At 54.0% G+C, this 27,620-nt stretch overlaps 6 protein-coding genes across 13 annotated transcripts in view; 3 read left to right on the forward strand and 3 right to left on the reverse strand.

The window, feature by feature from the left end:
• GCHFR (GTP cyclohydrolase I feedback regulator) overlaps positions 1–22,178 on the reverse strand; it is a 50,099-nt gene extending 27,921 nt beyond the window's left edge. The window contains exon 1 of the mRNA XM_079309400.1: positions 22,171–22,178. The gene's annotated coding sequence lies outside the window, so the exon portion shown is untranslated. The remainder of the gene's footprint in view (positions 1–22,170) is intronic.
• Positions 10,042–13,214, forward strand: LOC306803207 (cobalamin binding intrinsic factor-like). Its single transcript, XM_079308313.1, has 7 exons — positions 10,042–11,719; positions 11,793–11,936; positions 12,014–12,189; positions 12,270–12,507; positions 12,603–12,744; positions 12,822–12,940; positions 13,027–13,214. The coding sequence occupies exons 1-7, from the start codon at positions 11,146–11,148 to the stop codon at positions 13,086–13,088; spliced, it is 1,455 nt and encodes a 484-aa protein (XP_079164439.1). The 5' UTR covers positions 10,042–11,145; the 3' UTR covers positions 13,089–13,214.
• On the forward strand, positions 13,233–16,908 carry LOC306803205 (cobalamin binding intrinsic factor-like). Of its 3 annotated transcripts, none has more exons than XM_079308308.1 (8): positions 13,233–14,134; positions 14,234–14,437; positions 14,578–14,721; positions 14,810–14,935; positions 15,022–15,188; positions 15,259–15,406; positions 15,581–15,719; positions 15,799–16,908. In XM_079308308.1, exons 1-8 carry the CDS (start codon positions 14,065–14,067, stop codon positions 16,190–16,192), a joined length of 1,392 nt encoding a protein of 463 aa, XP_079164434.1. In that variant the 5' UTR covers positions 13,233–14,064; the 3' UTR covers positions 16,193–16,908. The 3 variants fall into 3 exon arrangements, with proteins under 3 accessions (XP_079164434.1, XP_079164435.1, XP_079164433.1); XM_079308309.1 differs by having other exon boundaries at positions 13,233–14,437; positions 15,799–15,917; positions 16,001–16,193; XM_079308307.1 differs by having other exon boundaries at positions 13,233–14,437.
• Positions 19,633–22,228, reverse strand: FEN1 (flap structure-specific endonuclease 1). Of its 2 annotated transcripts, none has more exons than XM_079309393.1 (2): positions 22,158–22,228; positions 19,633–21,485 (listed from the first exon to the last, which is right to left on the reverse strand). In XM_079309393.1, the coding sequence occupies exon 2, from the start codon at positions 21,482–21,484 to the stop codon at positions 20,327–20,329; it is 1,158 nt and encodes a 385-aa protein (XP_079165519.1). In that variant the 5' UTR covers position 21,485; positions 22,158–22,228; the 3' UTR covers positions 19,633–20,326. The 2 variants fall into 2 exon arrangements, with proteins under 2 accessions (XP_079165519.1, XP_079165520.1); XM_079309394.1 differs by lacking the exon at positions 22,158–22,228 and adding an exon at positions 21,827–21,850.
• On the forward strand, positions 22,224–22,966 carry TMEM258 (transmembrane protein 258; the record flags this gene model as incomplete). The annotated part of the gene is made up of 3 exons (XM_079309399.1): positions 22,224–22,349; positions 22,442–22,551; positions 22,692–22,966. 3 exons carry the CDS (start codon positions 22,224–22,226, stop codon positions 22,816–22,818), a joined length of 363 nt encoding a protein of 120 aa, XP_079165525.1. The 3' UTR covers positions 22,819–22,966.
• A 1,205-nt stretch (positions 22,967–24,171) lies between these two features.
• The window catches only part of MYRF (myelin regulatory factor), a 43,378-nt gene continuing 39,929 nt past the window's right edge, over positions 24,172–27,620 (reverse strand). For all 5 annotated transcript variants that reach the window (XM_079309391.1, XM_079309388.1, XM_079309390.1 and 2 more), the window contains one exon: positions 24,172–27,546. In XM_079309391.1, coding sequence (XP_079165517.1) covers positions 27,460–27,546 — 87 coding nt within the window. In that variant the 3' untranslated portion in view covers positions 24,172–27,459. The remainder of the gene's footprint in view (positions 27,547–27,620) is intronic.

Genomic DNA, 27,620 nt, shown 5'->3' on the forward strand with positions numbered 1-27,620 from the left:
GGAAGGAAAACGTGTTGTGGAATTCCCCATGTATTTATCAAAGCTTTGTTGATATCCCTTAAAATTCCAATGGCAGCTACTGAACACTAATTCCTGAATGAATGTCTGTTTCCTGCTGGGGTGGTTGTGAGGGGTGAAGTGATGAGTGTGTGAGTAAAACATTCTTTAAATCACCTGGTTTTTCCCTTGCACTGTGGTGGGTTTGTTACTTCCTGAAGATTACACTGAAAGGGGGGAGAAAGTGCAGCAGACTCCAGCATCAAAACTTCCTGGATTGCAGCTGTGGATGCTGCAGGGCTGGGTGACAGCCTCAGCACAGCCCTGGGGGAGGTTTGGGAGCAGTGGCAGGAGCTGAATGGAGCCATGGGTCTGTGCTCCTGCCTGGCTCCTTGTCAGGAATGTGGTGGCAGCCCTGGGAGCAGTTGGAGGTGAGAATTGGGGCAGTGTCTGGGACTGCTCCAGGCCAGGTCAGTGCTTCCCTGTGGGGAATTGGCCCCACACTCTGAGTTTAAGTGGGATCAGGGTGACAGATGCTGCATTTTGTCCCCCCTGGAGATTTCCTGCTGGGATGTGGCAGTGCAGGGAGCAGAATTAAACCTGCACCTCCCCTGGGCACTGCTGGCTTTGTCTCTCTGTTTTCACCATCAGCCTGTGGGAATTTGCTGCTGTCACTGTCACTGCCACCTCTGGGGCTGTGTCCTCCTGGCAGCCCCTGCCAGCCCCACAGGAGCCCCAGTGGTGCCTCTGGGCCATGTTGGGAGTGTTTGCTGGGAATGTGCCTCATCCTTGGGAGTCTCCTTTTGTTCCTGGGCATCCAGAACAGCTTTTGGGCTTGTCAGAGTTTGATTGCAGAAGTTCCTGAAAGGAAGAATAACAATGAGGTTAATCAAAGTGGTGCTTTCAGACCCCCCTGACAGCCTGTGCTGTGTGTTGGAGGTTGTTGTGTATTTGCACAGCAGGGAATCAATGTCCCCTTCCCAATTCAGCCCAGCAGATCCCAAAGGCTCTTACAGGAATATTTATCCTTTGCTTCCCTTTGTGATAACTTAACCTCCACCCTGCCATGAGCCATTCCTTGATTTCTGCTGGAGCAAACCTCATGGCAGAGGCAGTTTGCAAAGGAGCCCAGAGCTGTGTTTGGAGCAGGGGCTGCTGAGAGCTGCATCTGCCTGTGCTGCCCCAGCCTGGCAACATCCACATGGACCAGCCTGGGCAGATGGGATTAGATGGAGCAAAATCCCTTCGTGGAACAGGTTTTGTCCTGTGCAAACCAGACATGGGGCAGGAATTGAACTGTGGGAATCAGCTGGTTTCCTCCAGGAAGCATCATTCCCACCAGCATGAATGACAGGACCTGTGCCCACAGCTCAGGATTCACCCAGCCAAAATCAAGAACAAAGGTTGGTTTGGGCATGAGAACTTGAAATAACTTTGAAAGAGAAGAAATCACCTTTTTCTTCTTTCTTTCAGATGCTGGGATTGCCTCTGGATGTGTGCTGAGCTCTTGCTGCAGGGACTGCCAGGCCTTAGTGGCTGTGAGTTTGTTCTCACTGGGAAACTAGAAACAATTATTAATTAAGTAATTGAATAAATATTTTCTGAAACCTTTCCCCTTTACTGGTAGATCTTGTCTTTCTGCCTTTGAATTTTCAGCTGTTCCCTGCTGTCATTTGCCCTGCCTGAATTCCTTGCAGCTCCTAACTGGCAAACCTGGGATAACTTAGAGGGGACAGAGGTGACATTTTTAGGGGTAATTGAGAGGGGACACAATAATTGTTTGTGTAGGAAAATGTGAGGAGATACTGAGGGGAGTGAAGTGGCATTTTTGGGGGAAAAGCTGAGGTGATGTTTAGGGGAGAGAATGCAGATTTTGGGGGTTAAAAAGAATGAAAATCACTATTGTACAGGAAGGAAAATTTTGAGGGTAAAACTCAATGTAATCTGTAGGGGACAGAATGAAATATTTTGGAGTAAAAATGAGATACTCAGCAGTCGACAAGTAGGGAAAATTTTGGAGGCAAAACTGGACAAAATCTCAAGAGTAGAGAATGAACACTGAGGGAAAAATGGGGTGATGAGTAGTGGCCATGTAGGGAAAATTTTGGAGCTAAATCTTGACAAAAGCTACATGGTAGAAAGGAGATAATATTGAAGGAAAAATGAGGGAAACAGTAGTGGACAGGTAGGGGGATTTTGGGGGGCAAAACTTGAAATAATCTTTTTAGGTAAAAATGAAGTAATAAGTTGTGGACAGTTAATGAAAATTTTGGGAGTAAAATTTGAGGTAATTTCTAGGGCGAGAGTGAACACTGAAAAACTGAGGCAGTTGCTGGGGGTGGGCAAGGAAATTTTGGGGGTAAAACTTGAGAAGATCTGCAGAGCATAGAATGAATATATTGAGGTAGAAATGAGGTGATCAGTAGTCAATATTAGGTACAATTTGGGGGACAAACCCTGAGGAAATTATGTAGGAACAAGAAGTGTTTTTGGGGAAAAAATCTGACAAAATTTGTAGGGGACAGAATGAACAGTTTGGGGATAAAGAGACATAAACCTGTATGGTTCCAGTTTTAAAATCTAGATAGCAAATAGAGGACAAAATAGACATTTTGGAAATAAAATCAGAGTTAATCTGTAAAGGAGGAGGTAATCAGTATTGGACAGTTAAGGAAAATTGAGGGGGTAAAATAAGAGATTATCTCTAGGACAGAACAGGAACATCCTGAGGTAAACTGAGGGAATTGCTGTGGACAGGTGGGTAAATCTGGGCATAAAACTTCAGGGAATCTCCACAGTAGAAAATTAATATTTTGAGGTAAAAATGAGGTAGTCAGAAGTGGAGAGGTAGGGATAATTTCTGAGGTAAAATCTGAGATGAGCTGTAACAGAGAGAATACACTTAATGGGGTAAAGTGAAGAAATCAGTTATGGAACAGGTAGGGAAATTATTGGGGAGGAAAAACTGCAACCATCCACAGGGTAAAGAATGAAAATACTGAGGTAGAAATAAGAAAACAGGGAATGGACAAGTAGGGAAAATTTTGGGAGTACAGCTTGTGGTATCTGGAGTAGAGAAGGAACGCTTTATTGTAAAAAATGAGGAAATCAGAAGGGGAAAGACAGGGAAAATTAGGGGGGGAAATCTCAGGTGACCTCTAGCTGAGGGAATGACTGTTCTGAGGTGAACTCAGAACTCACTGTGTCCTCCTTCCTTGGCAGCAGCTGGCAGGGAATCCTCAGGCTGGAAAAAGGCAAAGGAACTTCCCTGAGATCACCAGGGCACCTGTGGGGAACAGAAGGGACACTCTGGGAGCAAATGGAGGTGATTGGATTGTCCCTTTGGGGGATGCTGGGTTTAGATGATTCCATCCATTTGGCTGCTGAAATTTCCCAGCCCAGGGCTTTGGCTGGTGGGGCAGCACAAAGATTGTTCTCTGTGTAGTGCTCAGATTTCAGCTTTGCTGGTTTAGATTAATTACAGCTACAGCCCTGAATTCCCTGCTGAATTCCCACTGGAATAATCTCACAGAGCCTCATGGAGTGTGGATATTCCCATGCAGAGCTGCCTGTTGAACACCAGCTGTGTCAGGAGCCAGCAGAGGTTCCAAGGAAGCTCAGTGGGATCAGGACAAGGACAGGTTTCTATTCCATAGAATTTGATATTTATAACCCCCATTCCCCAGCCCCACCCGTGTCCCTGGGAGTCACTTGACAGAGTTCCCTGGAATTCAGCAGATTCCACCCCGAGCTCAGGCTCCAGTTGATATTTTTGAAAGGAGGAGGCAGCGAGGCAGCCCCTGTGCCCACGGCAGGACATCTCTCCCTGCAGGAGCTGAGTTCATTCCAGAGCCTCAGCAGTGGCTCTGGGAGCTCTGTTCCCTGAGGAAAGGGATGCACATCCCTGCCTCCAGGCACCTGCAGTGTGACCCACCTGTGAAAGCTTCCCATCAGCTCTGCAGCTCCAGCTGGCTCCCAGAAAAACTCCCAACTTAATCCAAACAAAACTTCATCCACCTCTAACCCTTTAAGGCATCTCCGAGGGCATTGCTTGGGATTTAATGTCTGTGAGGGAAATTCCCTTGGCATTAACGCTGCGGGAGGCTGTCCCCAGGCTGGCAGGAAGGGATTGGGGGTGGCTGGGATGCACCTGGTGGCTGCGTGGGAGCTGCAGGAGCTCAGCACTGGGAATTGCTGTCTGAGCCCCTCTGTAAACCCAACGTGCCGGCACTGTCAGGCAATGCCAGCTGTTCCTTGGGGTATTTTTGGGATGTCGGCGAGCTGTGTCCAGGCTGCAGCAGTTCCAGGTGCCTGTTCAGAGCAGCCCCTGGCAGCCCTTTATCCTTGTCCATCCCAGAGTCATCCCTGGGCTGTGTTTGCCCTGACACGGGCAGGACACTGAGGCACAGCTCCTCCCCTGCAAATACCAAGGACAAGAGGGGCTGGTTCCCTTCCTGGGGCTCCCAGCCAGCTGGAACACACGGAGGGAACACCGAGGAACATTCCTGGCAGTGAGAAGGAGTCACTGAGGGTTCCGTGCAGCTCTGGACCGGAGAAGCAATCCCGGCCTCAGCCCCCGCGGCGATTTTGGGCTGTGAGCGCCCACCCGCAGGAAACGCCCCTCTGCAGGTGGGACCTGCCCTGACACTCTCCACAAGAACTTTGGCCATGGACCAAGAGAACCCTCAGGGCCTGTCTGCCCATTTCTCCCTGGAAAGGGACCTGGCATGGGCACATTTACAGCCAATGGTGGAAAAGACAGGAAATCAGGATTATGGGAAGAGTTTTGCGCTGTCGCATAACTGTTCACCTGCTGTTCATGGTCAGTTGCTGGCCACGAGCTCTGCCCTATGGACATTCCAGAGGCTGGTGTGTAAAGCAGCATTAGCATAAAAGAAGGAGCTGCATTGGCACGGGAATTTCCTTGCTGGCACTCGGCATTCCCGTGCCAGGCAGGACATTGCCATGACCTGAGATCAGCTTGGTTGGAGCAGAGTGCTGAAAATGCTCAGGCTGTCGGTTCAATGCCCCGATGAGCCGGCCACATGAGGGTTCAATTTGTGCTCCTCGTGTGTCCCTTCCCGATCAGAGTATCTTATGACCTGGCAAGAAAGAGTAAACAGTTTTCTCTGGCTGTTTAAACCCGGAGGTTTTCCCATTGGACACCGTGAGCCACAGGGGAAGTGGGAGGGGAAGGAGAGCGTCAGGTCTCACCGGGCAGGTGTGGGAGCCCCGCGGGGACCCCGGTCCCGCACCGGGCACAGGCGGAGCAGCAGCGGCGGTCGCCCCCCTACCTTCCCTCCCTCCCCATCCTCCCTACACACCCCAAACCTACCCTACCCCCCCTACCCCGGCTCCCACCTGCCCCCTCATCCTGCTCTCCTTCCCCTCAATTCCTCCCCACCTGCCTTCCATCCTTCCGCTCCTTCCTTCACCCTTCCTTCCCCTCCACCTCCCTCTTTCCTCCTCTGCACCTTGACCCCCCCGTCTGTGCTCCATCCTCGTTCTCTGCCCTCCACCCTTCCTTCCCACCCCACCTCTCCCTGGTCCCCTCCATGCTTCCCTGCACACCCGACTCCCTCCCGCCGCCCTCCGTCCTTCACTCCGACCACCCCCAGGGGCGATTCCCGGGGATTAAATCCTCCCGGCCCCGGTTCCCTGGGGCTCTGCCGCCCGCACCCGGCAGTGAGTGAGTCAGTTGCTGCTTCGGAGCTCGCACGGGGCCGGGAGAGCCCGGCTTGGGGCTGTGCCTGAGGCGGGACTCGGAGCTCCGAGACACGGGATCGCCCTGGCCAAAAGAGCCGCTTGGAGCACCGGAACAGGCATTTGGGCATCTTTCCTGTCCAACAACACAGTGCACTTCAGTTTCTCTTGGTGAGCCCACACACTCAGCACTTGGTCTCTCCCCCAAGCCCTGCAAACACAGCATTTACTCCCTGTGTCTGAGCCCCAGCTCCAGCCAGACGAGCCTGCTCTCAGGACTCCAAAATGCTCGATTCAGTCTCTGCTTTTAAGCTCAGAGCCTCATTTAGCACCCCCAAAACACAGCACTGTCTCTCTCTGTGAGCCCCAAAACTGCTCCAGTCCCTCGGTTCTGAGCTCCCAGCTGGCACCAGCAGCAGCTCCCTCACCTTCAGTGGGGTGGGGAGGAGACCAGAGACAAAAATCAGCTCAGAGCACTTTAATAATGGAAACCAAGACAAATAAAATAATTTAATATTAATGACAACACATAATGACAGTGAGAGCAACAAGAGCAGTGAGAACAACAATGAACAGGAAAGACAGAACCTCCCCCCACACCCCCCCTTTAACATCATAAATCCAAAATGAAATCCAGAGCACCATAAACTCACAGTGTGGGGGATTTCCATACTCCTGTTATTTTCTCTGTGGTCCATCCTGGAGATCTGTGGACGAAGGGAGGCACTGGTTGCTCCTCTGGGCAAGGGAAAGGCTCTTGTGCTATTCCCAAAAACTAGAATTAGTGCCCTGGGAGCCCAGTCTGGTCCTTCCAGTGACTGGGGGTCACCCAGAGGGTCTTTACCTGCATAAAATGGAGATGACATCCTGGTCCAGTGCATTTCCAGCAGCATTGGACACTCCTGGCCAAGGTGACCAGTCCATGGAAGTTGAACCTGTGCCAGTCCAGGAGGGATTTTAAGTTGCATTCCTGCAGATTTCATCGTGCAGAAGCTCTGGTTCTTTTTGGCACCTCTTGTTTAAATGTCTCCCTATTGGAAGAGGTCAATTTATCTTTTTAATGACCAGATTGCCAAAGGCAGGGAAAAACCAACCAGCATTCTGAACATCTCCAACACTTCCATGTTCACCTGCAACCAGTGGCTGAATGCCAGGAGCCATCCCAGGACAGGCTCAGAGATGAGGCTTCCAATCCAATCCCTTCCATGATGATTCCACAATCTCTTCCTGTATTAATTTTGCATTCATTTTCTCTATAATTTAAATCCCCAAATTTAGATAATTTATTAAAGGAATAATTTTAAATTATTCCAGGAATATAAAGGGAAGCATCAAATATACAAGAATCATTCCTACATCCATTAAATTATTATCAATTGAAAGCCTATTCCCTCATCTCTTTCCTTTAGCTTTCCTGGAAATCAGTACGATCCCACATTTCTCAGAGACATCAGCTGGGATTACTGGAAGGTTTGTAGTGTCAGAAATCCAGGGGGTTTTACAGCAGTTGTTCCTCTGCATCTTTATCCCTTATCCAGGTTTCCTCTAGAATGGAGTTGTAGGAGAAGTTTGGAATTACTAGAAATGGACCAGGTTCACAGTTTCCTCCCACTGCTTTTCAACTGTTTTGAAATTCTTGGAATTACCCTCAAATGTGCCCTAGGACACTGATATGAAAGGATCAATCAGAGGAACATCCTGAAAGGAGAAAATCACATCCAGCAGCAGCCAAAGCAATCCCACTGCTGATCTCACCTGGTCTCCAGGTGCTGCTGCCAGAGCTCCCAACAGCCATGGCCATTCCTAACCAGGAGCTGTGGAAGACATTCCTGCTGCCCATGAGGGTCAGGAGGCACTTTGGAATGTTCTTTGCTCTGGAATCGGGCAACAGCCTGTAAATGATCTTTGTGGTCCCTTCCAAGCCAAACCCCCGTGATTCCATGATCAGCACCTATCCCAATACCATTCCAGAAACATCCTCACACTAACCCAGGACTTCCCTTTTTCTGTACCAAATCAGGGACGCGCTGCCGAGTGCCCGGGCAGGGAACGCCTCGGCATCCCCTGGGACACCTTAGCATTCCCTGGGACACCTCAGCATCCCCTGGGACACCTCGGCATCCCCTGGGGCACCTCAGCATTCCCTGGCACACCTTGGCATCCCCTGGGACACCTCAGCATTCCCTGGGACACCTCGGCATCCCCTGGGACACCTCAGCATTCCCTGAGACACCTCAGCATCCCCTGGGGCACCTCAGCATTCCCTGGCACACCTTGGCATCCCCTGGGACACCTCAGCATCCCCTGGGACACTTCAGCATTCCCTGGAATGCCCCAGTATTCCCGGGATGTCTCAGCATTCCCTGGGACTCCTCAGCTTTCCCTGAGACACCTCAGCTTTCTGAGCTTCTCTCCGCATTCCCGGTACGCCGTTCCCCGCCGCCCCGCGGTTCACGCTGTCCCGGGCTGCAGTGCCGAGCGCTCTCCGCGGGGCGGCAGCACCGGGAGCGATCGGCCCCGGCCGGTCTCGGTGTCCCGGTGTCCCGATATTCCGGTGTCCCAGGGCGGCTGCGGCTTTAACCCTTCCTGAGCCGGCGGGGCCGCGACTCCGCGGGGAAAATCCCGCTGGGCCCCTTTCCTGCACCCTCAAAGGCACGGGACCCACACGGAGCACCGAGTCCCAATCCCGGCTCCACACGGACACCCCAAGAACTCCCCCCGGTGCCCGAGAGCCTCGTCCGGACCCAAACTGTGCCCCCACGATCCTGAAAACAGCGGGCTGGGAAAAGGATGGCTAGGGAGGGTTTTTTATGGATCTCTCGCTATGCGCTCGCCTATAGAGCCGTTCTTATGGATACCGGCAATCCTACAATCAGTGTCCCTCACATCTCACCAACATCGTCACAGTCGCCTTCGCGGCCGCTCCGGTGACCGACGGAAGCCCCGCCTGACCCCCGCTCCCATTCCCGCAGTCAGACCAGGTTTCCTTCCCGGCTCCACCCCTGGATTCCCGCGGCAATATCGGGTGTCTCGTTCCATTAAGCAAATTATTCACAGCGATCCAGAGCCAGCCCGAGAGCACCGGTCACCCCATTCTTACCCCAAACTGTGCACTCTCCCATGCACATTAATTCGGATTTTACCCCAAAATGTTCATTTTGGCCCCTACAGAATCCGTCCCAGAGCGGATCCGCGCCGGGGCCCCCGGGCCGCGCTCTGCCGAGTCAGCTCCGGTGCCCCCGACCCGCAGCCCCTGTTGCCGCCTTCCCGCTCCGCGTCCCGGGACGGGACACCGATCCCTGTGCCGGGACAGCGATCCCCCGCGGTCCCCGTTCCGCGCCGGGGCTGTCCCGGTCCCCGCTGCTCCCCGGCACTGCCGCTCCCAGCCCCGCTCCTGCGCTCCAGGGGCTGCAGAGTTTCCCTCCATGACCAGCCCCGGCCTTGGCCCTGGATAGAGAAATATGTTTGTATTCCCAAACCCTCTTCCTCTGTAATCAGAATTCCTTGCAGTCTGTGTAAGAAACCTATGTGTGGTTCGTGTTATTACGAGGCAATAATTAAAGTAAAACTACGCAAATGCTGTGTGATGAGCAGAATAAGTACCCAGAATAATTAGAAAACGTTAATTTTAAGAAAGTCAAATAAAGCATGGAATAATGTCTGCTTGCATAGAAATAAGAAAGTTGTGATCACATCTGCTTGCTTGTGGTTATGCCTGTTTGCACAAAAAAATAAGGAACCTGTGCATATATTTGCTTGCACAGAACAAAAATTAAGCCAATTGTAAAAACTATAATAAGCAAGTAGTAACTGTAGATATATAAATAGCTGATAACAACACATGCAGAAAGAAAAGGTCAAGAAAAAGACCCTGAGGAAGACGGCGAGCCTTCATCCAAAAGACCAGCAAAAGAGGGCAAACGATCCCTCAGCAAGAGCCAACACCTGTGCAGAAGGCAACCATCGATGTGGAATGAAGGAAACAAAGGAAGGCGGGGGATCCCGGGAAGAGGGAACTCAGACTGAATAAAAAGGTGGAACTGATGCTGAGCGTGCGCGCTGTTGGTGGAGCGCTGACTCCCTGGCGCACCCAGCGCTGTTTGCCTGCTGCTTTTTCTGTTAATAAATAATCATTGGAAAGATCATGGTCTCTCATGGATTTATAACAGACTATATCCTGTCTACAACACAGCAGATGCAGGGTTTTATTCTGGAATCGGTTTTTAAACGCATTAAAATTTCTCAGAATGTACAAAAATGGGAATATTTGCAGTTTTCAGTATTTTACACACAAATCCCTCATGAATTTTCAGGCATTTTGGGGCTACAACCTCCCTTTTTTAGGGGGACCTTATTCGGGCCCCCTCATCCCTGATTTACCTGGGCCCCACTACATTGGGATGCGCCAAGTGACACCATCACCCTCCAGACTCCCCCACCCACTTTTTTCCTTGCTACCCAGAGAAGGCACAAAATGAGTCCAAGTGCCCTGGCCAACAGCTCGATGCTTCCACAAAGGCTTTTCCACATGGACATTCACCAAAAAATGGGGAAGAAGTCAAGGCAGGGCAGGGCAGCCCCAAAAAGCTCCTGTCCTGCAGGCCAGTGGCTGCCCCACAGCACAGGAATGTCCCTGAGGATGGTGCCTTGTCCTGGATTGTCCCCTGGGACACTGCCAAGTGCTTCAGGAGGGCAAGTCCCGCTCACCAACCAGCAAACCACTCGTGTGTTATCCGCAGCATTACCATCCTGAATCCAAATCAGGAAAGAAAACGTTCCCCATCTCAGTTAAATCCAGCACAGCAGCCAGCACACCCTGTCCCTGCTCATCTCACAGCTGGATTCTGTGAGGGACAGGGCCAAAACTCCTACCATAATCCCAAAAATGAACAGGCTCTGCCTTCCCATCACCTCTGAGCTGGGTGACCTTACGGCAGCAGGATAAGAAACCAGTTAGACGGGAATTTCTCTCCGTTATCCTGAGCTGCCTGTGCCTGACGCAGGCACTGGCCTTGAATTCCTTTCCCACCAGGGTCCAGTATGAGTTTCTCACCATTTTTCTTGGTAATGAAGTTAGATTATCAGGGCTGGAGTTTCCTGGAAAAGTCCAAGTGGGATACAGCCGAGAATGCCCAGCCAGCAATGGAGTTCCTCAGGCTTCCAGGACCTTGGGTGGAAGATTGAGGGGGCTCCTTGTGGGACATACTGGGATGAATCCCATAGAACATCCCAGCCTCGTGGATACTGAAGTGGTCCAAGTGGTCCCCAGTGTTCTCAAATGGAAAATCACCACCCCTCCTCTCCCACTGGACACACAGATAAGCCGGGGTGGCTGTGGGAGGGCAGGTGACTGGAGAAGGACACTGGGAACAGCTAAAAGCAGAGAGGACGCCCAGAGAGCCAAATTCCCACAGGACTCTGAGTGGGTCAGCTGTCTCCAGGAGGATGCTTGGTGTGGCTTTGGGAATCGGGGTCCTGCTGGCCCTGGTGGGCTGCACGGCCACCGAGAGCTGTGGTGAGTATCAGCCACCCATGGAAAACCAGGAGAGACCACGGATGGGACACAGGACCATGGTGACCTCCCGTCTCCTTCCAGTGGCCCCACAGGCCATGGTCTCCCAGCTGCTCGAGCGCTTGGAGGCATCTGTAAATCTCGAGGAGGCGGCGAATCCCAGTGTCCTGCTGGCCATGAACCTGGCTGGGGGGGACAGCGATGGTCCCATCCACAAGTGGCTGCTCCAGGAGATCAAGGAGGAGGCGGTGAGGAGAGCCCAGAAAGGTAGGGAGGGAAAGGAGGGAAGGCAGCAGCTCCTGGGGGACCAGGCTTCCACCTGCTCTTGGGGTGCCCAGCCCAGCTGCCCTCTCTGCCCCACAGACATGACCTCGGGACAGGTGGCCCTGCACGTCCTCGCCCTCCTCTCCTCCTGCCAGGATCCCCAGCGTGTCCATGCCCTGGAGCAGACACTCGACCTGATCCGTGTCCTGCAGCAGAAAACGGATGAGGAGATGGCCAAACTGGGTTTGTTGGGGTCTGGGGGCCTGGGGCTGTCACTGTCCCCACACCCTGTCATCTTGCCACTCTTTGCTTTCAGAGGCTGAGGGGGTTCCCAAAACTACCCTGTACAGCGTGGGCCTGGACACCCTGGCCCTGTGCCTGGCTGAGGCAGCCGGCGCTCAAGGGCCATCGGTGGCCCTGGCCAAACAGGTGCTGAGCCCTGAGAGCCACCTCTCCGTGGGTAAGGAACCCCTCTGCTCCCACATTCCCACTCCTGGGGACTATCCCAGCCTTGGCCGTGACCCCAGCACCCCACAGACACCCGGGCCATGGTGGCACTGGCACTGAGCTGCGTCCACGACTACGTGGAGCTCCAGGATGTGCGGGAACTGCTCCGGGAGGCACTTCGGACTGTGAGCAACAGCTTCCTGGATGAGCAGGAGAAGAGGAATGGCATGATCGGGAATATCTACAGCATGGGGCTGGCCCTGCAGGTAGGGGAGGTGCCAGGGGAGTGTGGCATCACGGCCACCTGGTCCCATTCCCAGATGTGTCATTCCCACCCACTGCACAGGCGCTGGAGGCCACAAGGAAGTTCTACGCCCCACGGAAGTGGGACTGCGCCCAGGCCTTCTCCGTGGTGTACGCCCACGACTACCAGCAGCCCATGGCCATGGCCCAGGTGCTGCCAGCCCTGGTGGGCAGCTCCTACCTGGATGTGGCTGGCCTGGACTGTGCTGCCACCAAGGATATGTCCCCAAGCCAACAGTTGCCCCTGTTCCCAAAGCTGGGGACACACGGTGTTCCCAGAGGTAAGCTGATCCCACCTGGAATCCCCCCAGACCCCGCAGGGAGGATGTTCCCACCCTGTGCCAGGTGCCCACCCTGCTGCTCTCTCCCTGCACAGCCTCCATCCACGTGTATTACACCATCACCAACACGCTCCAGGGAAAACACTTCAACTATTCCACCACAGTGACAGTCCCACGAGGTTCAACTCTGCTCCGAGTGATGGAGGTGGCAGCAGAGGAGAACCCCCAGACCTTTAGGTGAGAGCCAGGGAGGCTTTGGGGGTGGGATTTGGCATTTCCCCACCCACGTCTGAGCCCCCTCAGCTCTCCTACAGTTTCCAGACAGAGCAGACATTCTGGGGTCCCTATGTGACCTCCATCCATGGGCTGGCTGGCAGCACAGATGACAGGACCTACTGGCATTTCCTCAGTGCTGGGAACGCTCTTGAAGAAGGTGAGGGATGGGCCCAGAGATGGGGCCAAGGGGGAGCCTGTGCTGGGGGTGTCCGTGTCCCAGCCTCACTCATCCCTGTGCCACAGGGGTCGGAACCTACAAACCACAGGACAGGGAGCACATCCAGGCCGTCTTCAGCACCTACTGATGTCACCAAGACACCCTGGACCCCACCAGGAGCAATAAAGTGCCATTCCAGCATGTCCCTGTGTGTCTCTGTGTGTGTGTCCCTGGGAGAAAACACAGCTCACATCCCTTTTGTCTTCCTTCCTGCTTAATTCCATGAGCTCAGCTCCTCTCCTTCTCTTCTCCAGCACCACACACAAGCACAGCCTCACCCAAACTCCATGGAGTCAATTCCCCCCTGGACAACAACAAAGCCTTTCCCCAGCAGCCATGGGTTTCCTCCTCTGGCCACATTCCTGTGCATCAGTTCAGCCTGTTCTGATCCCCACACAAGCTCTCATGACATTAATCAGATACAATTATCTACCTTTGATTATTACAATCCCAATTACCATCAGCCTCAGGCCAACAGTTGCATTTCCCCCAGGAAATCCGCAGGGAGTGGCCTGCGGGGGTTGCAGCTGATTCCAATCCTGATTCTGTGACTCCATCTCTGGCCAGGAGTCACCAGCACCTCCCAGTTGGCTCCCAGCTGCTCTCCAGCCAGCCCCACTCCCTGCTCCCACTGGGCCTTGTCCAGCCAGGCCTTCAGCCTGGACCTGCTCCCAGCTGGACCCTTCCCACCCAAACCATTCCACCATCCCACCGACACCGTCTCCAGAAGGAGCTGGGAGGGATGGGATCCAAACTCTTCCTAACAGCCCAAAACCAGCACCCACCACCTTCCATTGTTTACAGTACTCGTGGTCTTATCTCAGACATCAAGCCAGTTAGACAGGAGCAGCCCATCCTCAACCCATGGTGACGGTGCCACCCTCCAGGACCTTCCGTGATCACACAGATAAACTGGCACCGTGTGACAACACCACAGCAGGAGTGGACGGGCAAGTGACCTGAGGATGGCACCAGGAGCAGATAAAAGCAGGAGGCACAGCTGGAGAGATGATTGCCCACAGGACTCTGCTGCCCTGAGTGATCAGCTCTCCTGAGGACAGAGGATGCCCAGCATGGCTTACAGCATCGGGGTGCTGCTGGCCCTGGCAGGTGCCATGGTCACGCAGGGCTGCAGTGAGTGTCACTCCTCCTGCAGCGGCAGCACAGACAGACCGGTGACACTGCAGGGGGACGAGGGGATGATGCACAGGGCTCCTGCTGACCTGCCCTCAGTGGCACAGGGGTGCCACACTGCAGACCCCTGCCCCTGCCAGGTCCAGAAGCTGCTGTGCCGCATGGAGGGATCCGTCAAGTTTGACAGACCACCGAATCCCAGCATCCTGCTGGCCATGAACCTGGCTGGAGCCACCCACGGCTGCATCCACAGCTGGCTGCTCCAGGAGATAAAGAAGGATGCGGTGGAGAGAGCCCAGACAGGTGGGGAAGGGACAGAAGGAGAGCCCAGGGCAGGGGAGGGAGTGCATCTGATCCCAGCTGACCCTGACCTATAGGCCTGGCACTGCCAGCTCTCGGGATACCACGTCCCTTCCCACCACTCTGTCCTCTTGTCCCCACAGACATGACCTCGGGACAGGTGGCTCTGTACGTCCTTGCCCTCCTCTCCTCCTGCCAGGACCCCCACTGCGTTCATGCCAAGGGGAAGACCGTCCACCTGATCCCCATCCTGAAGGAGAAAATGTATAAGGAGATCAGCAGAAACGGTACACAGGGACATGAAGGAAGGACTGGGGGGACTGGGGCGTGTCACCCACACTGCATCCCATCAACTCACCCCTCTTTGCCTTGCAGAGATCAGCTGGTACAATGAGAGCCTGGACATCCTGGCCCTGTGCCTGGTGAAGGAATACGACATCCAAGATGCAGTCAAGGCTCTGGCTGAGGAGCTGCTGAAGCCTAGGAGCTCCCTCGATGTGGGTAAGGGAACCCTCCAGACCCTACCCGTGTCCCCTCTGCTCCCAGAGGTGTCTGGTGGCACTGGCAGTGACACCAGGATCCCACAGAAACCCGGGCCATGGCAGTACTGGCGCTGGTGTGCGCCTACAACCACACAGACAAGCAGAATCTGATCTATGACGCAGTAAACAAAGTGACCAACGATTTCCTGGATGAGCAAAAGAGGGGGCATGGCATCATCGGGAATATCTCCAGCATGGGGCTGGCCCTGCAGGTATGGAGAGGGGCTGTGGGCTCACAGCTCTGCTGCCAGGCTGCTTGTGCCACCTCCACCTCCTCCGCAGGCTCTGGAGACCTCGGGTGAGTTTTACGCCCCGCGGAAGTGGGACCGTGCCCAGGCCTTCAGCGTGGTCTGCAATTACGACTACCATCAGCCCATGGCCATGGCCCAGGTGCTGCCTCCCCTCGTGGACAAGTCCTACCTGAACGCAGGTAGGTGGGGCTGTGCTGCCACAACAGAATGGCCCTGAGCCAACAGCAGCTCCTGTCACCAATGCCGGGGACAATCGGGGTTCCAGCCTGGAGCCAGCCCCGTGGCTATGACACTCCTGCCCTGCGCCAGGTGGGCTGTGCCAGGTGCCCACATGCTGCTCTCCCCACCCACAGCTCCCATCACGGTGCAGTTCTCCATCTCCAACACGATGAAGAATTACTTCCACTACTCCACCTCGGTGTGTGTCCCAAAGAACTCCACACTGCTGCAGGTGATGGAAGTGGCTAGGAAAGAGAAACCCGACATCTTTTGGTGAGAGACAGAAGCTGGGGAGAAGGGGAGGGGTTTGCATCTGCCCAGACGGGTCTGAGCCCATTCTCTTTGCTGGCAGCTTCACAATAAAGGAGTATAATCTGGGTCCCTTTGTGACCTCCATCCACGGGCTGGCTGGCAACGCAACCGAAAGGACCTACTGGCAGTTCTTCAGCAGTGGGAGTCCCCTCCAGGAAGGTGGGCACTTGGAGGGGTGTGGGGCAAAAGGGGCTGTGCTTGGGGGTCTCCATGTCCCAGCCTCACTCATCCCTGTGCCACAGGAGTCGGAATATACAAGCCGAAAAACTGGGAGCAGATCCAGGCCGTCTTCAGCACCTACTGATGCCACCAAGACACCCTGGACCCCACCAGGAGCAATAAAGTGCCATTCCAGCATGTCCCTGTGTGTCTCTGTGTGTGTGTCCCTGGGAGAAAACACAGCTCACATCCCTTTTGTCTTCCTTCCTGCTTAATTCCATGAGCTCAGCTCCTCTCCTTCTCTTCTCCAGCACCACACACAAGCACAGCCTCACCCAAACTCCATGGAGTCAATTCCCCCCTGGACAACAACAAAGCCTTTCCCCAGCAGCCATGGGTTTCCTCCTCTGGCCACATTCCTGTGCATCAGTTCAGCCTGTTCTGATCCCCACACAAGCTCTCATGACATTAATCAGATACAATTATCTACCTTTGATTATTACAATCCAAATTACCATCAGCCTCAGGCCAACAGTTGCATTTCCCCCAGGAAATCCGCAGGGAGTGGCCTGCGGGGGTTGCAGCTGATTCCAATCCTGATTCTGTGACTCCATCTCTGGCCAGGAGTCACCAGCACCTCCCAGTTGGCTCCCAGCTGCTCTCCAGCCAGCCCCACTCCCTGCTCCCACTGGGCCTTGTCCAGCCAGGCCTTCAGCCTGGACCTGCTCCCAGCTGGACCCTTCCCACCCAAACCATTCCACCATTCCACTGACACCGTCTCCAGAAGGAGCTGGGAGGGATGGGATCCAAACTCTTCCTAACAGCCCAAAACCAGCATTCATCACCTTCCATTGTTTACAGTACTCATGGTCTTATTCCAGACATCAAACCAGTCAGAGGGGAGCAGCCCATCCTCAACCCATGGTAATGGTGCCACTCTCCAGGACCTTCTGTGACCACACATATAAACTGGTACCGTGTGGCAGTGCCACAGGTGGTGTAGGATACCAGGTGCTCCACTGAAGATTACATTGGTGGTCTTTGCCACATGGGTACCCAGGCTGTCTGCCCCTCTGCCCTTTGCTGAATTCCGTATTCGTGCAGTTCTCCTTCATGAACATGCTCCATGGAAAACACTTCCACTGCTCTGCCTCAGTAGTCTGATTGTTTGCTTTTAGTAGAATTCACAGAGTTCATTTTCTTCGCAGAGTGTGGCAGAGCTCTGAGTTTGGATTCAGGATGGGAATGCTGTGGATAACAGAGAGATGATTTGGTGGTTGCTGAGAAGAGCTTTTCCTCCTCCAGCACTCTGCAGTGTCCCATGGGACAATCCATGTCCCCGGCTCTGTCAGCCAGGAGGTGAGACCATCATCCTCCTCCTCATCACTGTGTCCTACTTGGCTGAAAATCCTTCCATCTATTCTGCTCCAGAGGGGCACCAGTGCCCACATGGAGCCCCTCAGCCCGGGGGTGCGGCAGGGCTGTGACGTCACACAGGTGTCCCACCTACATCGCTGTGACATCAGCACTGTGTCCCTGCAGGACAAGTGCCGCCACCCGCTGGCTCCCAGTGCGGCCACCATGGGACATGGATGAAGCCATGAGTTTCCTGCTCCCCACGCTCGTCCTGCTGGTGGCCAGTACGGCCGCCCTGCTGGCCACCCGCGTTTGGAAGGCGCGGAGGCGCCTCGGGAGCCGGGCCGGGGGGTCCCGGCGCGGCCGAGCGGCCCCGGGGGCTGAGGAGAGCCCTCGGCAGGGCCCGGCCGGCCCCGGGAGCCCCCCGTACATCCCGTGCGGCTGCGGGCCCGGCTGCGCCCCCTGCGCCGCGGCGGCCCGGGAGCTGCAGGAGCTGCTGACGCCGCTGTGGCCCGGGCTGTCCCTCCCGCGGGACGCGGGGATGTGGCAGCTCCTGTGGGAGGACCTGGAGCAGCTGCTGGAGCGAGAGCACCTGCCCTGCTGTGCCTCCTCCTGCTCCTCCAGGAGCCCCCGGGGCCGCTCCAGAAGCCGGCGCCAGACAACATCCCTGACCCATGGGAAAACATCTGCTGCTGGAAAAGGCTCAGTCCTCCACAGAATCCAACGCTCATTTAGATCCTCCACTCTTCCAAGAATGTCCATCCCTCAGAAAGGCTCCTCCATTTCCACCCAGACCGTCTGTGACCTGTGCTATGCTCCAACTGGAACGTGGCCCGTTCCTGCCAAGAAGCAAGTGTCCTGGAGCCGCTGCTGCCCAATCCATGGTTCCCAGGATCCTGCGGCAGAGACACCGGGGCAGACTCTCCGCACGCTGCTGGACAAGAGGCTCCAGCGGCAAAGGCAGCTGGTCCCATGTTCAGGATGCTCCCTGGAGTCGGCTGTGAAGGACAAGGACAAGCAAGATCTCCACACCTGGGATATTAATAGCCAAGATCTCCATCCCTGCCAGAGCCTCCATGAGGTGTGCTGGACTCCAGATGGAGGAGCCCACACGGACATTTCTTCCTGCTGCCTCAGAGCCGAGGCTACGCACAGAACTCACCAGACACCCACGGCCAGGAAAAGCCTGGAAATACAACTGGGACCCCGAGTCATTCCAGCAAGGCATTCCCAGCAGCAAGTGTCCCTGCGCCACAGGTGCTCACTGCACGGCTGCCAGGACAGTGGGGCAGTGGCACAGGAGAAAACCCTGCGGGCAGTGCTGGACAGGAGGCTCCAGCGGGAGCGGGAACACCCCCTGTTCAAGGGAGCTCTCGGGAGGTGGCTGGCATGGCTCAGGAAGCAGCTGGTGGAAGCAATTGACACATTCTGAAGCGTTCTTCGTGCTGCATAAATTCGGGGTTTCTCCAAAAACTGCCTGAGAGCTCCCAGTGTTTTGCTTTCCACTGGGACAGGGCTCCTTTCTTCCCAGGAGCTGGGTTTGGATTCAGGATGGGAATGCTGTGGGTAACACATGGTCCAGCCAGCTGGAAAACTGGGATGAAGAAGTCGAAAATTCACTTAATTAGAACTAAGAGGTGGAAAAGGGGAAAAGGTGGAAAAGTATTCCAGTGGGAGACCGGAATACACCTGAGAGCCCCAAATGACCCATGCCCTCTGTGACTGGCTCTGCTGGATCCCTAGCTTCCCACAGCACTTGCTCCCTGGATAAAGAAAGGAACTATAATTCTTTGGTAATAATATCAGTGTCAGAAGCAGTGGGAATCTTTGGAATGAGAAATGGAGGAAAAATGGAGTGAAATACAATGAAGCACTAGGTAGAAAGGGTGGTGGAAAAGCAGCTTTTAGAACTGGTAAATTTCCCAGACCTCTTTCCAGATTTTATTTTAAAATAATTTTTTATCCCTCCACCACCAAACCATTCCTGTACCTATGAAGGTATTTGGAGATAAAAGAGGAACACTTAATTAGAAAAACTTCTAGGGAAAAAAGCAATTATTGATTGAAACATGTACGAGAATCCACAGCAAGGAAACATAAATCCCAATTTTTGCAAGATTAATGAATAAATATTAAATATATTTTCCCCACAAAACAAGCCAGCTTCTTATTTTCCAAACTGGCAAAGAGGAGACTCACGGATTTTTGATGTCTATGAAGCATCCAAAGCTCAAAACTGCAATTCTTGTGTTCCAGACTGCATTTGGTTTGTTCGCTGTTATGGAATTCCTTCTAAAACTGGGATTTTCATTTAAAACCACGGTTTAAGCCACTTCTCTGGAGAAAGAGAAACAGAGTCTTTGTGTTCAAATTTTATTCTGAAAACAAAACCCACCCTGAGGCTCTGACAAGCAAAAAACTATAGAAAATACAGAATAAAATAAAAGGTTTTAATTTCCACCCTGGGACCTGTGTGTACAAAATGGAAAAATGCCTCTGGAATTCAGGGACTGAAGAGGCTGCAGTTCTAGGCTTACAGATATTTTTATTTTTAAGCATTTCTAAGCAAATTTCAGGCTGGGACTGCTGCAGTCTAGGCTCAACTTTCCTTGGATTATGCACTAAAAGCAGGCCAGGTTATTGCTGGAATTGAGATCACAACTGGGTTTTGAATAAGGAGAGTGACCAAGGAAAGGGAAGGAAAACCCCTCATGAACTCTCTTGGGTTAAAAGGAGAAGTTTACCTCATTACTCGAAGCCTCCTTCCCAATTCCAGCTTGCCTTCCACTCCTACCTTTCTAGTTTCTGCTTCTGGGATGGATGGGAATCAGGCTGAAATCTAATTTGTCCTGAATCTGCTCTGCAACTGTTCAGCTTTGGAATTCTGAAATCTGGGTGCGCTTGTGCCCAGAAGCTGCTGCACTCTGCTGCCCTCACCCATTCCTTCCCAGCACTAACACACACAGCACTGACACACAGCTGTCATTAGGCTAAAATTCCTCATTAGGACCCCCAAAAACCCAATCCCAGAGGTCTGCGGGCACCCAATCCGGTTATTTTGCCTTTTTAGTCTTTGTGGCCGCGCCGCTGGGCTTGGAGTTGGTCTTGGCTTTCTTCTTGGCCGATCCCTTGGGCTCAGGCTCCTTGCGCTTGGCCGAGGTGATGGAGCCGGTGACCTTGAAGAAGTCGTCGAGCCGGCCCTGGGTGCTTCCCTGGCGGCTCTTGCTCAGCCTCTTGACGCCGTTGCGGATGCGCTCCTCGTTGAACTGCTTCTCCCCGCACATGAACTGCACCAGCTGCTCCTCGTCAGGCTCACTCCACTTCAGCTCCACGGTGTCGGGATCGATCACGTCGGGCTCCAGGAAGAGCTTCTGGGCCTCCTTGTGCAGCCAGTTCTCGGGCAGGGGGTACTTCTTGGTGTCCAGCTGCTGCACGATCCTCTCGATGGACTTGTGCTCCCGGATGAGCTCCACGGCACGCTTCGGCCCGATGCCGCGGATGCTGCCGCAGTAGTCGCAGCCCAGCAGGATGCACAGGTCCACAAACTGCTCCCAGGTCAGCTGCAGATCCTGCAGGATCCGGTTCAGGTGGAACTCCTGGATGGGCAGCTTCTTGGTCTCGCTGGCTGTGAGGTGCCGCATCAGCACGGGGCTGCCGAAGGTGAGGCAATCCATGTCCTCCGTGGCGGCGGCGTACACCTTGCCGGCCTTCACCAGCGTGGCACAGCTGGCCTCCGCCTCTCCGGGCGCCTCCACGTAGGGAATTCCCATCAGCGTCAGCAGCTTCTTGCACTCCTGCGTGTGCTGCGGGGTCACCTTGACCAGCCTCTTGCTGTACTTCTCGATGTTCTCCTCCTCCCCGGCCTCCTGCGCTTCCTGCAGGTGCTTCTCCGCCTCGGCCCGGCGCTCCGTGCGCTTGGCCAGCTCCCCGGATTTCAGCTGCGGGGGCTTCCCGTCGAACACGTACACCGGCTTGATGCCGTTCTCCACCATGCGGATGGTGCGGTAGAACATGCCCATGAGGTGGCTGGTGGTCTCCCCGTCCTCGTTCTGGAGCACGTCGGCTCCCTGCCGCACGGCGATCAGGAACTGGTAGATGCTCATGGAGGCGTCGATGGCCACTTTCCGGCCAAAGTAGGACTTGATGTCGTTCTCCCGGATGGCCCCGGGAGCCACGTCGGCGATAAGCTTGGCCAAGCCATGGATTCCCATCCTGGAGAGGGAAAAATGGAAGTTGGAAGAGGGCTCTGAAGCAAAAAGGGCAGTGCTTCCCCTGCAAATCATCACTCCAAGGGCTGTGGCATCTACTGGCTGCCTTTATCCCGAGTCCTGCCTCAGGCCACCCTTATCCCTCACCACCCCCCTCTCGGTACATCATTGCTCCCTTTCCCACCTCTGCTTCCCCCATCATAGTCTCCCTCCCCAGAATTCGATTATCTCCAGCATTACAACCATCATCTCCCCGTTATCATCTTATTTCCCAGCACCCCAGGCCTGCCATCAACCGCTAATCCCTCCCTCTCAGATCCCCCGTTTGCACTCAGCCACCATTACCCCCTCAGGGCGCCCGTTCTCCTTCAGCCTCCATTATCGACTCAGACGCCCGTTCTCCTTCAGTCGTCATTATCGCCCCTCAGACCCCCGCTCCCCCTCAGCCGCCATTACCGCCTCAGAGCCCCCGTTTCCCCTCAGACCCCCGCTCCCCCTCAGCCGCCATTACCGCCTCAGAGCCCCCGTTTCCTCTCAGACCCCCGTTCTCCCTCAGCCTCCATTACCGCCTCAGAGCCCCCGTTTCCTCTCAGACCCCCGTTCTCCCTCAGCCTCCATTACCGCCCCTGAGCCGCCGTTTCCCCTCAGACCCCCGCTCCCCCTCAGCCGCCATTACCCGGCCGCTCGCGCGCCGCCGCTCCCGCGCTCCGCCGCCGAGCCCGCCGGGAGCCGCCGCCAGCCAATGGGGAAGCGGCTCGGGCTCGCCGCGCCTCGTTCCCGCCCTCACTTCCACTTCCGGCGGCCGAAGGGGGCGGGCGTGAGGCGGCGGGAGCGGAGCCGACGTGTCGCAGCAGGGACCGGCGACATGGTGAGTGTGGGGACGGGGGGACCGGGGCTTGCCACAGGGGGCCCGTCCCGGTGGCGGCCCGGCCCCGCTGAACACCCGCCGTGTCTCCGCAGGAGCTGGAGGCGATGAGCAGATACACGAGCCCGGTGAACCCGGCCGTGTTCCCGCACCTCACCGTGGTGCTGCTGGCCATCGGCATGTTCTTCACCGCCTGGTTCTTCGTGTATCCCCGCGGCTGAGCCTGTCCCCTTGCTGTGCCTCCCAATCCCGGATTATCGCCCTAATTCCCGGGCGCAGGGGAGCGGGTGGGGGTCCCCTCGCCTTGCTGTACCTCTGTTATCACCTTAACCCCCGGCCTGGCAGCTACGAGGTGACATCCACCAAGTACACCCGCGACATCTACAAGGAGCTGCTGATCTCGCTGGTGGCCTCGCTCTTCATGGGCTTCGGCGTCCTCTTCCTGCTGCTCTGGGTCGGGATCTACGTCTGAACCGCCCCTGGGCCGGCATGGGGGACTCGGGGAAGCTCTTTTTATATTTCTTTTATATTTCCGCAAGAAAACGCCTGTAGCAGGTGTGGTCTGCTAGAAGCAGTGACCCACAGGTGAATAAAAGTGGCTGTGTGACACACCTGCCTGGGGACCGCTGGTTTGTCTTCTTTTTACTTATTTATTTTTTAACCTGGCTTTTCCAAAAGGTTAGGAAGTCTAAGGCTGGAAAAGCCCTCTAGGATCACGCAGTCCAGCCACTCCTCCAGCATTGCCAAGGCCACTAACCCGTGTCCCCAAGTGCCGCAGCCACACGGCTTTTAAATCCCTCCAGGGATGGGGATTCCACCTCTGGAGCCTGTTCCAGTGCTCTAAAACCTTTCCACGAAGGAATTTTTCTTAATGCCCAACCTAAACCTCCCCTGGTGCAGCTTGGGGCTGTTTCCTTTTGTCTTACCCTTTTCCTGGGAGCAGACACCAATCCTACCTGGCTCCACTCTCCTGTCACAGAGTTGTGGAGAGTGGAAAGGTTCCCCCTGAGCCTCCTTTTCTCCATGCTGGCACAAAATCCATGTACCTTGGGATATCTCCAGTTTTACCCCAGATTTCTGTGCTGTGTGTGCTCACAAGTGTTCCAGTGCCACCTTGTGTCCTGGTGCAGCCAGGCTGTGCAAAATAAATCCTAAATCTGCTTTTAATCCCTCAGACTTCTTTGCCATCGCATCCCTTCACCTTTTTTTTTTTTTTTTTTGGGAATGCTGTGCCTGTTCTCATCCCTAACTAGGAGTTTTGTGGTGCTGGATGTGCCCTTCATTAACTCCTGAATTAACTGCCTGGCCTAGAAATAAGGAATTGATTTCTGTCTTCAAGAGGCAGACTGGAATTTTAGCCCAGCTTTCAAACTGTTCCACTTACAAATCACAAATTCAAGCCCCAGTTTCCTGTTTGGGAAGGAATATTTCCTTCTGTGGACTTTTGGATCCTTCTGGATTTGACCCATGAGATGTCAGAGGCAGATTTTCCTTTCTTTTTCATTCCTTTTTTCTTTTTTCTCCTCCTTTTTATTTTTTTTTTCTTCCTCATTTTCTTTGTCCTGCTTTCTTCTTCCTTTTTCCACGGTCCATTTTAACCTTTCTTTTCTCCCTTTATTTTCTTTATTTTTCTCCTCCCTTCATTTTCCCTTCCTAATTTCTTTCCCTTTCTTTCTTTTTCCTCCTTCCTTTCTCCTTCCTATCCCCATTCCAAAGAACTGGGCATATCCAGAAACTTCCACTGACTAAAGACCTGGAATTTCCTCCATCACCTGGTTTTGCAGCCATTCACCCTTGGAAGGGAGGAAAACACCAGGAGCCATCCTTGGATACAAAGCAGTATTTATATATTTTATTCATGTGGGCACATTTACCTCCAGCATAAAACAAAGTCTAAATAAGCAAAACAAAACAAACGAACAAAAAAAATCCGGCGACTCAGCCCTCAAATTCAGCAAAATATAAATATAAATCAGGAAGAAAAGAGGGAAACCACGTTTGTTCCCCACAAATAAAAACCAGAAATCAATAATAACCTGCTACAAATGCAACTCTACGAACTGGCTGGCAAAATACAGTGATTAAAGCTGTGGCAGCAACATTTAAACCAACAAAATTAGTGCTTTACGTGGTGGTTTTTTCCTTAATTCTTCCAGTGGTGCCATAGTCTCTATTTACAGGCTTTAAGCTCCAACAGTAGGACAGAAGAGTTGGGAATTTGCTTTTGAAACAACTCCCAAACAGCTGTTCTCCATCCTTTTGTCTTCCTTCCTGCCAAGAATGTCTCTTTGCTGGGATGGGGAGGGATTCCCCACGCTGGAGAGGTCGGCTCCGAATTCCCTCCTTCCCACGCAGGGAAAGGCCTGATTGTGAACTCTCTTGGTACTGATTGGGGACAGGGAAGGGGCAGAGATAAGTTTTGGGGGGAAAATCCTTGCAGACAGCTGGAAGCAATTCCATGACTCCTTCATTTTATAATTCTGAACCCCTTTGGAGCTCATTGCTGCCTCACTGGGAAGTGACCGATGGATGATTTTTATTGTGGAATCCTGGAATGGTTTACGTGGGAAGGGACCTTAAAGTCATTCAGTCCCACTTTTGCCATGGGCAGGGACACCTTCCACTAGTCCAGGCAGCTCCAAACCCATCCAACCTGGCCTGGAACACTTCCAGGGATGGAACATCCAAAACTTCTCCGGGCAACTTGTGCCACTTTAAGACATAAGGTACTACTGGCACTAAAAACTTCATCCTGAATCCATGTCCTCTCCTGATCCCAGGGATTGCTGTCAGCTCCATGTGGGTAGGGCTGGCTTTAGCACTCCAGGAATTGCCACATCCCACTAAACCCACCCAGGCACCATTTCTGAGGCAGCATTTGGGAATATATGTGGGAAAACACTGTTCCCTGGGGCTGTTCCATAAGGAAAAAGGCACTAGAGGTGCTTCCAAACCTTCAGGCACTTGGTTTTTTGGGGATCTCCCTAAAGCCCATGGCTGAGTGTCCTGGGGACACCTGAGAGATCCCAACTCCTCCTGGGCCACCACTGATTGATTCCTTCCCTCAGGAGTGGGGTGGGATGTACTGGGGTGTCTTGGCTGAGGGAGGGGGTGATTGCAGCTCTGGCTTCCCCAACATTCTGTTTCCTATTCCAGGGGCTTTTATCCCAGCTCAGCATCACTCACCTGAGGAAGGATGGGCCAGCCTGGGCCACTGATTGCCAAGGGGACAATAAACCTGCCAAGGAAGTCGCTTCCCAGTTTAAAACCAGGAAAAACCACGCAGGGCAGGTGGAGGGAAGAGCCCTCAGCTACATCCAGGTGTTTCCCTCCTAATTTCAGGGCAAAACAGAGAATCCTGCTGAGCATGGAGCTCCCCTGCTTGTGCAGAGGTATTCCCAAGCCTTGGGACGTCCTGTTGTCCCTCGGATCTTCCCAAAACTTTTGGGAAATTTTTGGAAGGGTTTTCCAACTGCTTGGCTGCTCAGAATTCCCTGCTTGCCCACTATTCCCTGCTTCCCAGGAGTCAGTGGATTTTAATTACTATAATTCAGCATTTCCAGGCCTTGAAACCTCCCTACAAACAGTTTTTGGGGGCAGATGCCAAACCCAAGTGACATTACCAGGAATTTTAGAGCTGCTTTGTTGGGATAAGCTCAGGAGGAGGATGATGGGGGATAAATGATAAAACCAGATGTGCCCAGGAACCATCACTTTACCTGGATAAAACCCATCTTTGTTTTTCCAGAGCAGCCTTAGAGTGTCCTTAGGATCAGCATGCAGCATTCCCCCCTTACTTGTTTCCCCAGGGAAATCCATCTTGGAATAACCTGGAGGTGGCTGAGCCTCCAGGAATGCAGACAACTCCTTTGTAGCACGAGGAGCAGGACGGGGAGGAGGAAGCACAGGGAGCCACTTGGCTTTCCCACAGGACACATGTGGCTCAAGGGGGCCAGAAGGAAATTCCTGGTTTTTTTTTACAGCTTAAACCCCACAAGAATTCAGTAGTTTAGCAAGTTAAGGACTTGTAACAGTAAAATATCCCAAATTCCCCCAGCGTGACTCTGTGAGGGCAGGGACAGCCTGCAGCTGCTGCCATCCCAACTTTTGGGAGAACACCACCCCTCTCCCAAGGCAGAGATCCTGCCTGGACACAGATCCTGACATTCCCAGGGACTCAGCCTTGCTCTGCAGGGCTTTGCCAGTGCTGCACATCTGGGCAGAGGTTGGCATTGGCTCCAGAGCCGACCAGGCAGCTCCGCACACGCCGCTTCCAAGTGGATAAAAACAGATCCCACCACACTTCATGTGGCTAAGTCCCGGTCATTTGTCACCCCTGGCTTGGGTGTGTCACCCCTGGCAGGTGTGGCACGGCCTCAGCAGCAGCCTTAGTGGGGGTTTTATCCATCCAGACCTGGATATCCCACATGGATATGGGATTTAAGAGCACAAAGAAGAGGGGGGGGGGGATGATATCGAAGCTGCTCCTTCTCCGGTTGTTCCTAGAGGAATGTGTTCATTGGCAGGTCCAGGAGTCCCTGGGAAGTCTGTGGGAAGTGGCCCTGGGCCAAGCAGAAGGAACAGCAACTCCAGTGTATGACTTCCAGTAGGTCCAGGCACAGCCATCCTTTCCAGGCCAAACTCCAGCTTTTGGCTCTTGGAAAGGGCTCCAGTGTTGAAGCAATTCCAGTGTTGTGAAGAACTGATGTGGGACATTTGGGAGCACCAGGATGGGGCTCCTGTCCATGGAAGGAGCATCCCTCTGTGACGTGGCAGAGCTGTCCACGCTCAGTCTGGTGTCATGCTTCCAAATCCAGTGTTGGAAGGGGAGGGGGAAGTGGTGGAGGACACAAACATCCCCTAAGGGAAGGAGAGGGATGTGGGATGCTGGAATTGGTGTGAGGTTCCCCCCCAGGAGCCACCACAGGGCTGGTGGTGGCTTTTAGGTCCTGTATGTGCTGAGCTTCAGTGTCTCCAGCCATCACCATTCCAGCTCCGGAGCTGCCGCAGGACACGGGGATGAGGTGGGGCTGGGAGCCAGCGGAGCAGGGAATGCCCAGTGGCACCAGTTTCCCTCCTGTCTCCAAGAAGAGGGCACTGGTGCTGCTGGGACTCACTCACAGAGCCAGTAGAACTGGAAGTAATAGTCAGTGAAGAGGTGTCCCAGCTGCTCCAGGGAAGTGCTGCAGTCGGCTCGGCCCTGGGAATGGGAAAAGCAGCTTAGAGTGGAATTCTGCCTGGATTTTGAGCTGGGGCAGGGACAAATCATCCTCC

Source organism: Erithacus rubecula (assembly GCF_903797595.1).
Source record: "Erithacus rubecula genome assembly, chromosome: 6".
Taxonomy (NCBI): domain Eukaryota; kingdom Metazoa; phylum Chordata; class Aves; order Passeriformes; family Muscicapidae; genus Erithacus; species Erithacus rubecula.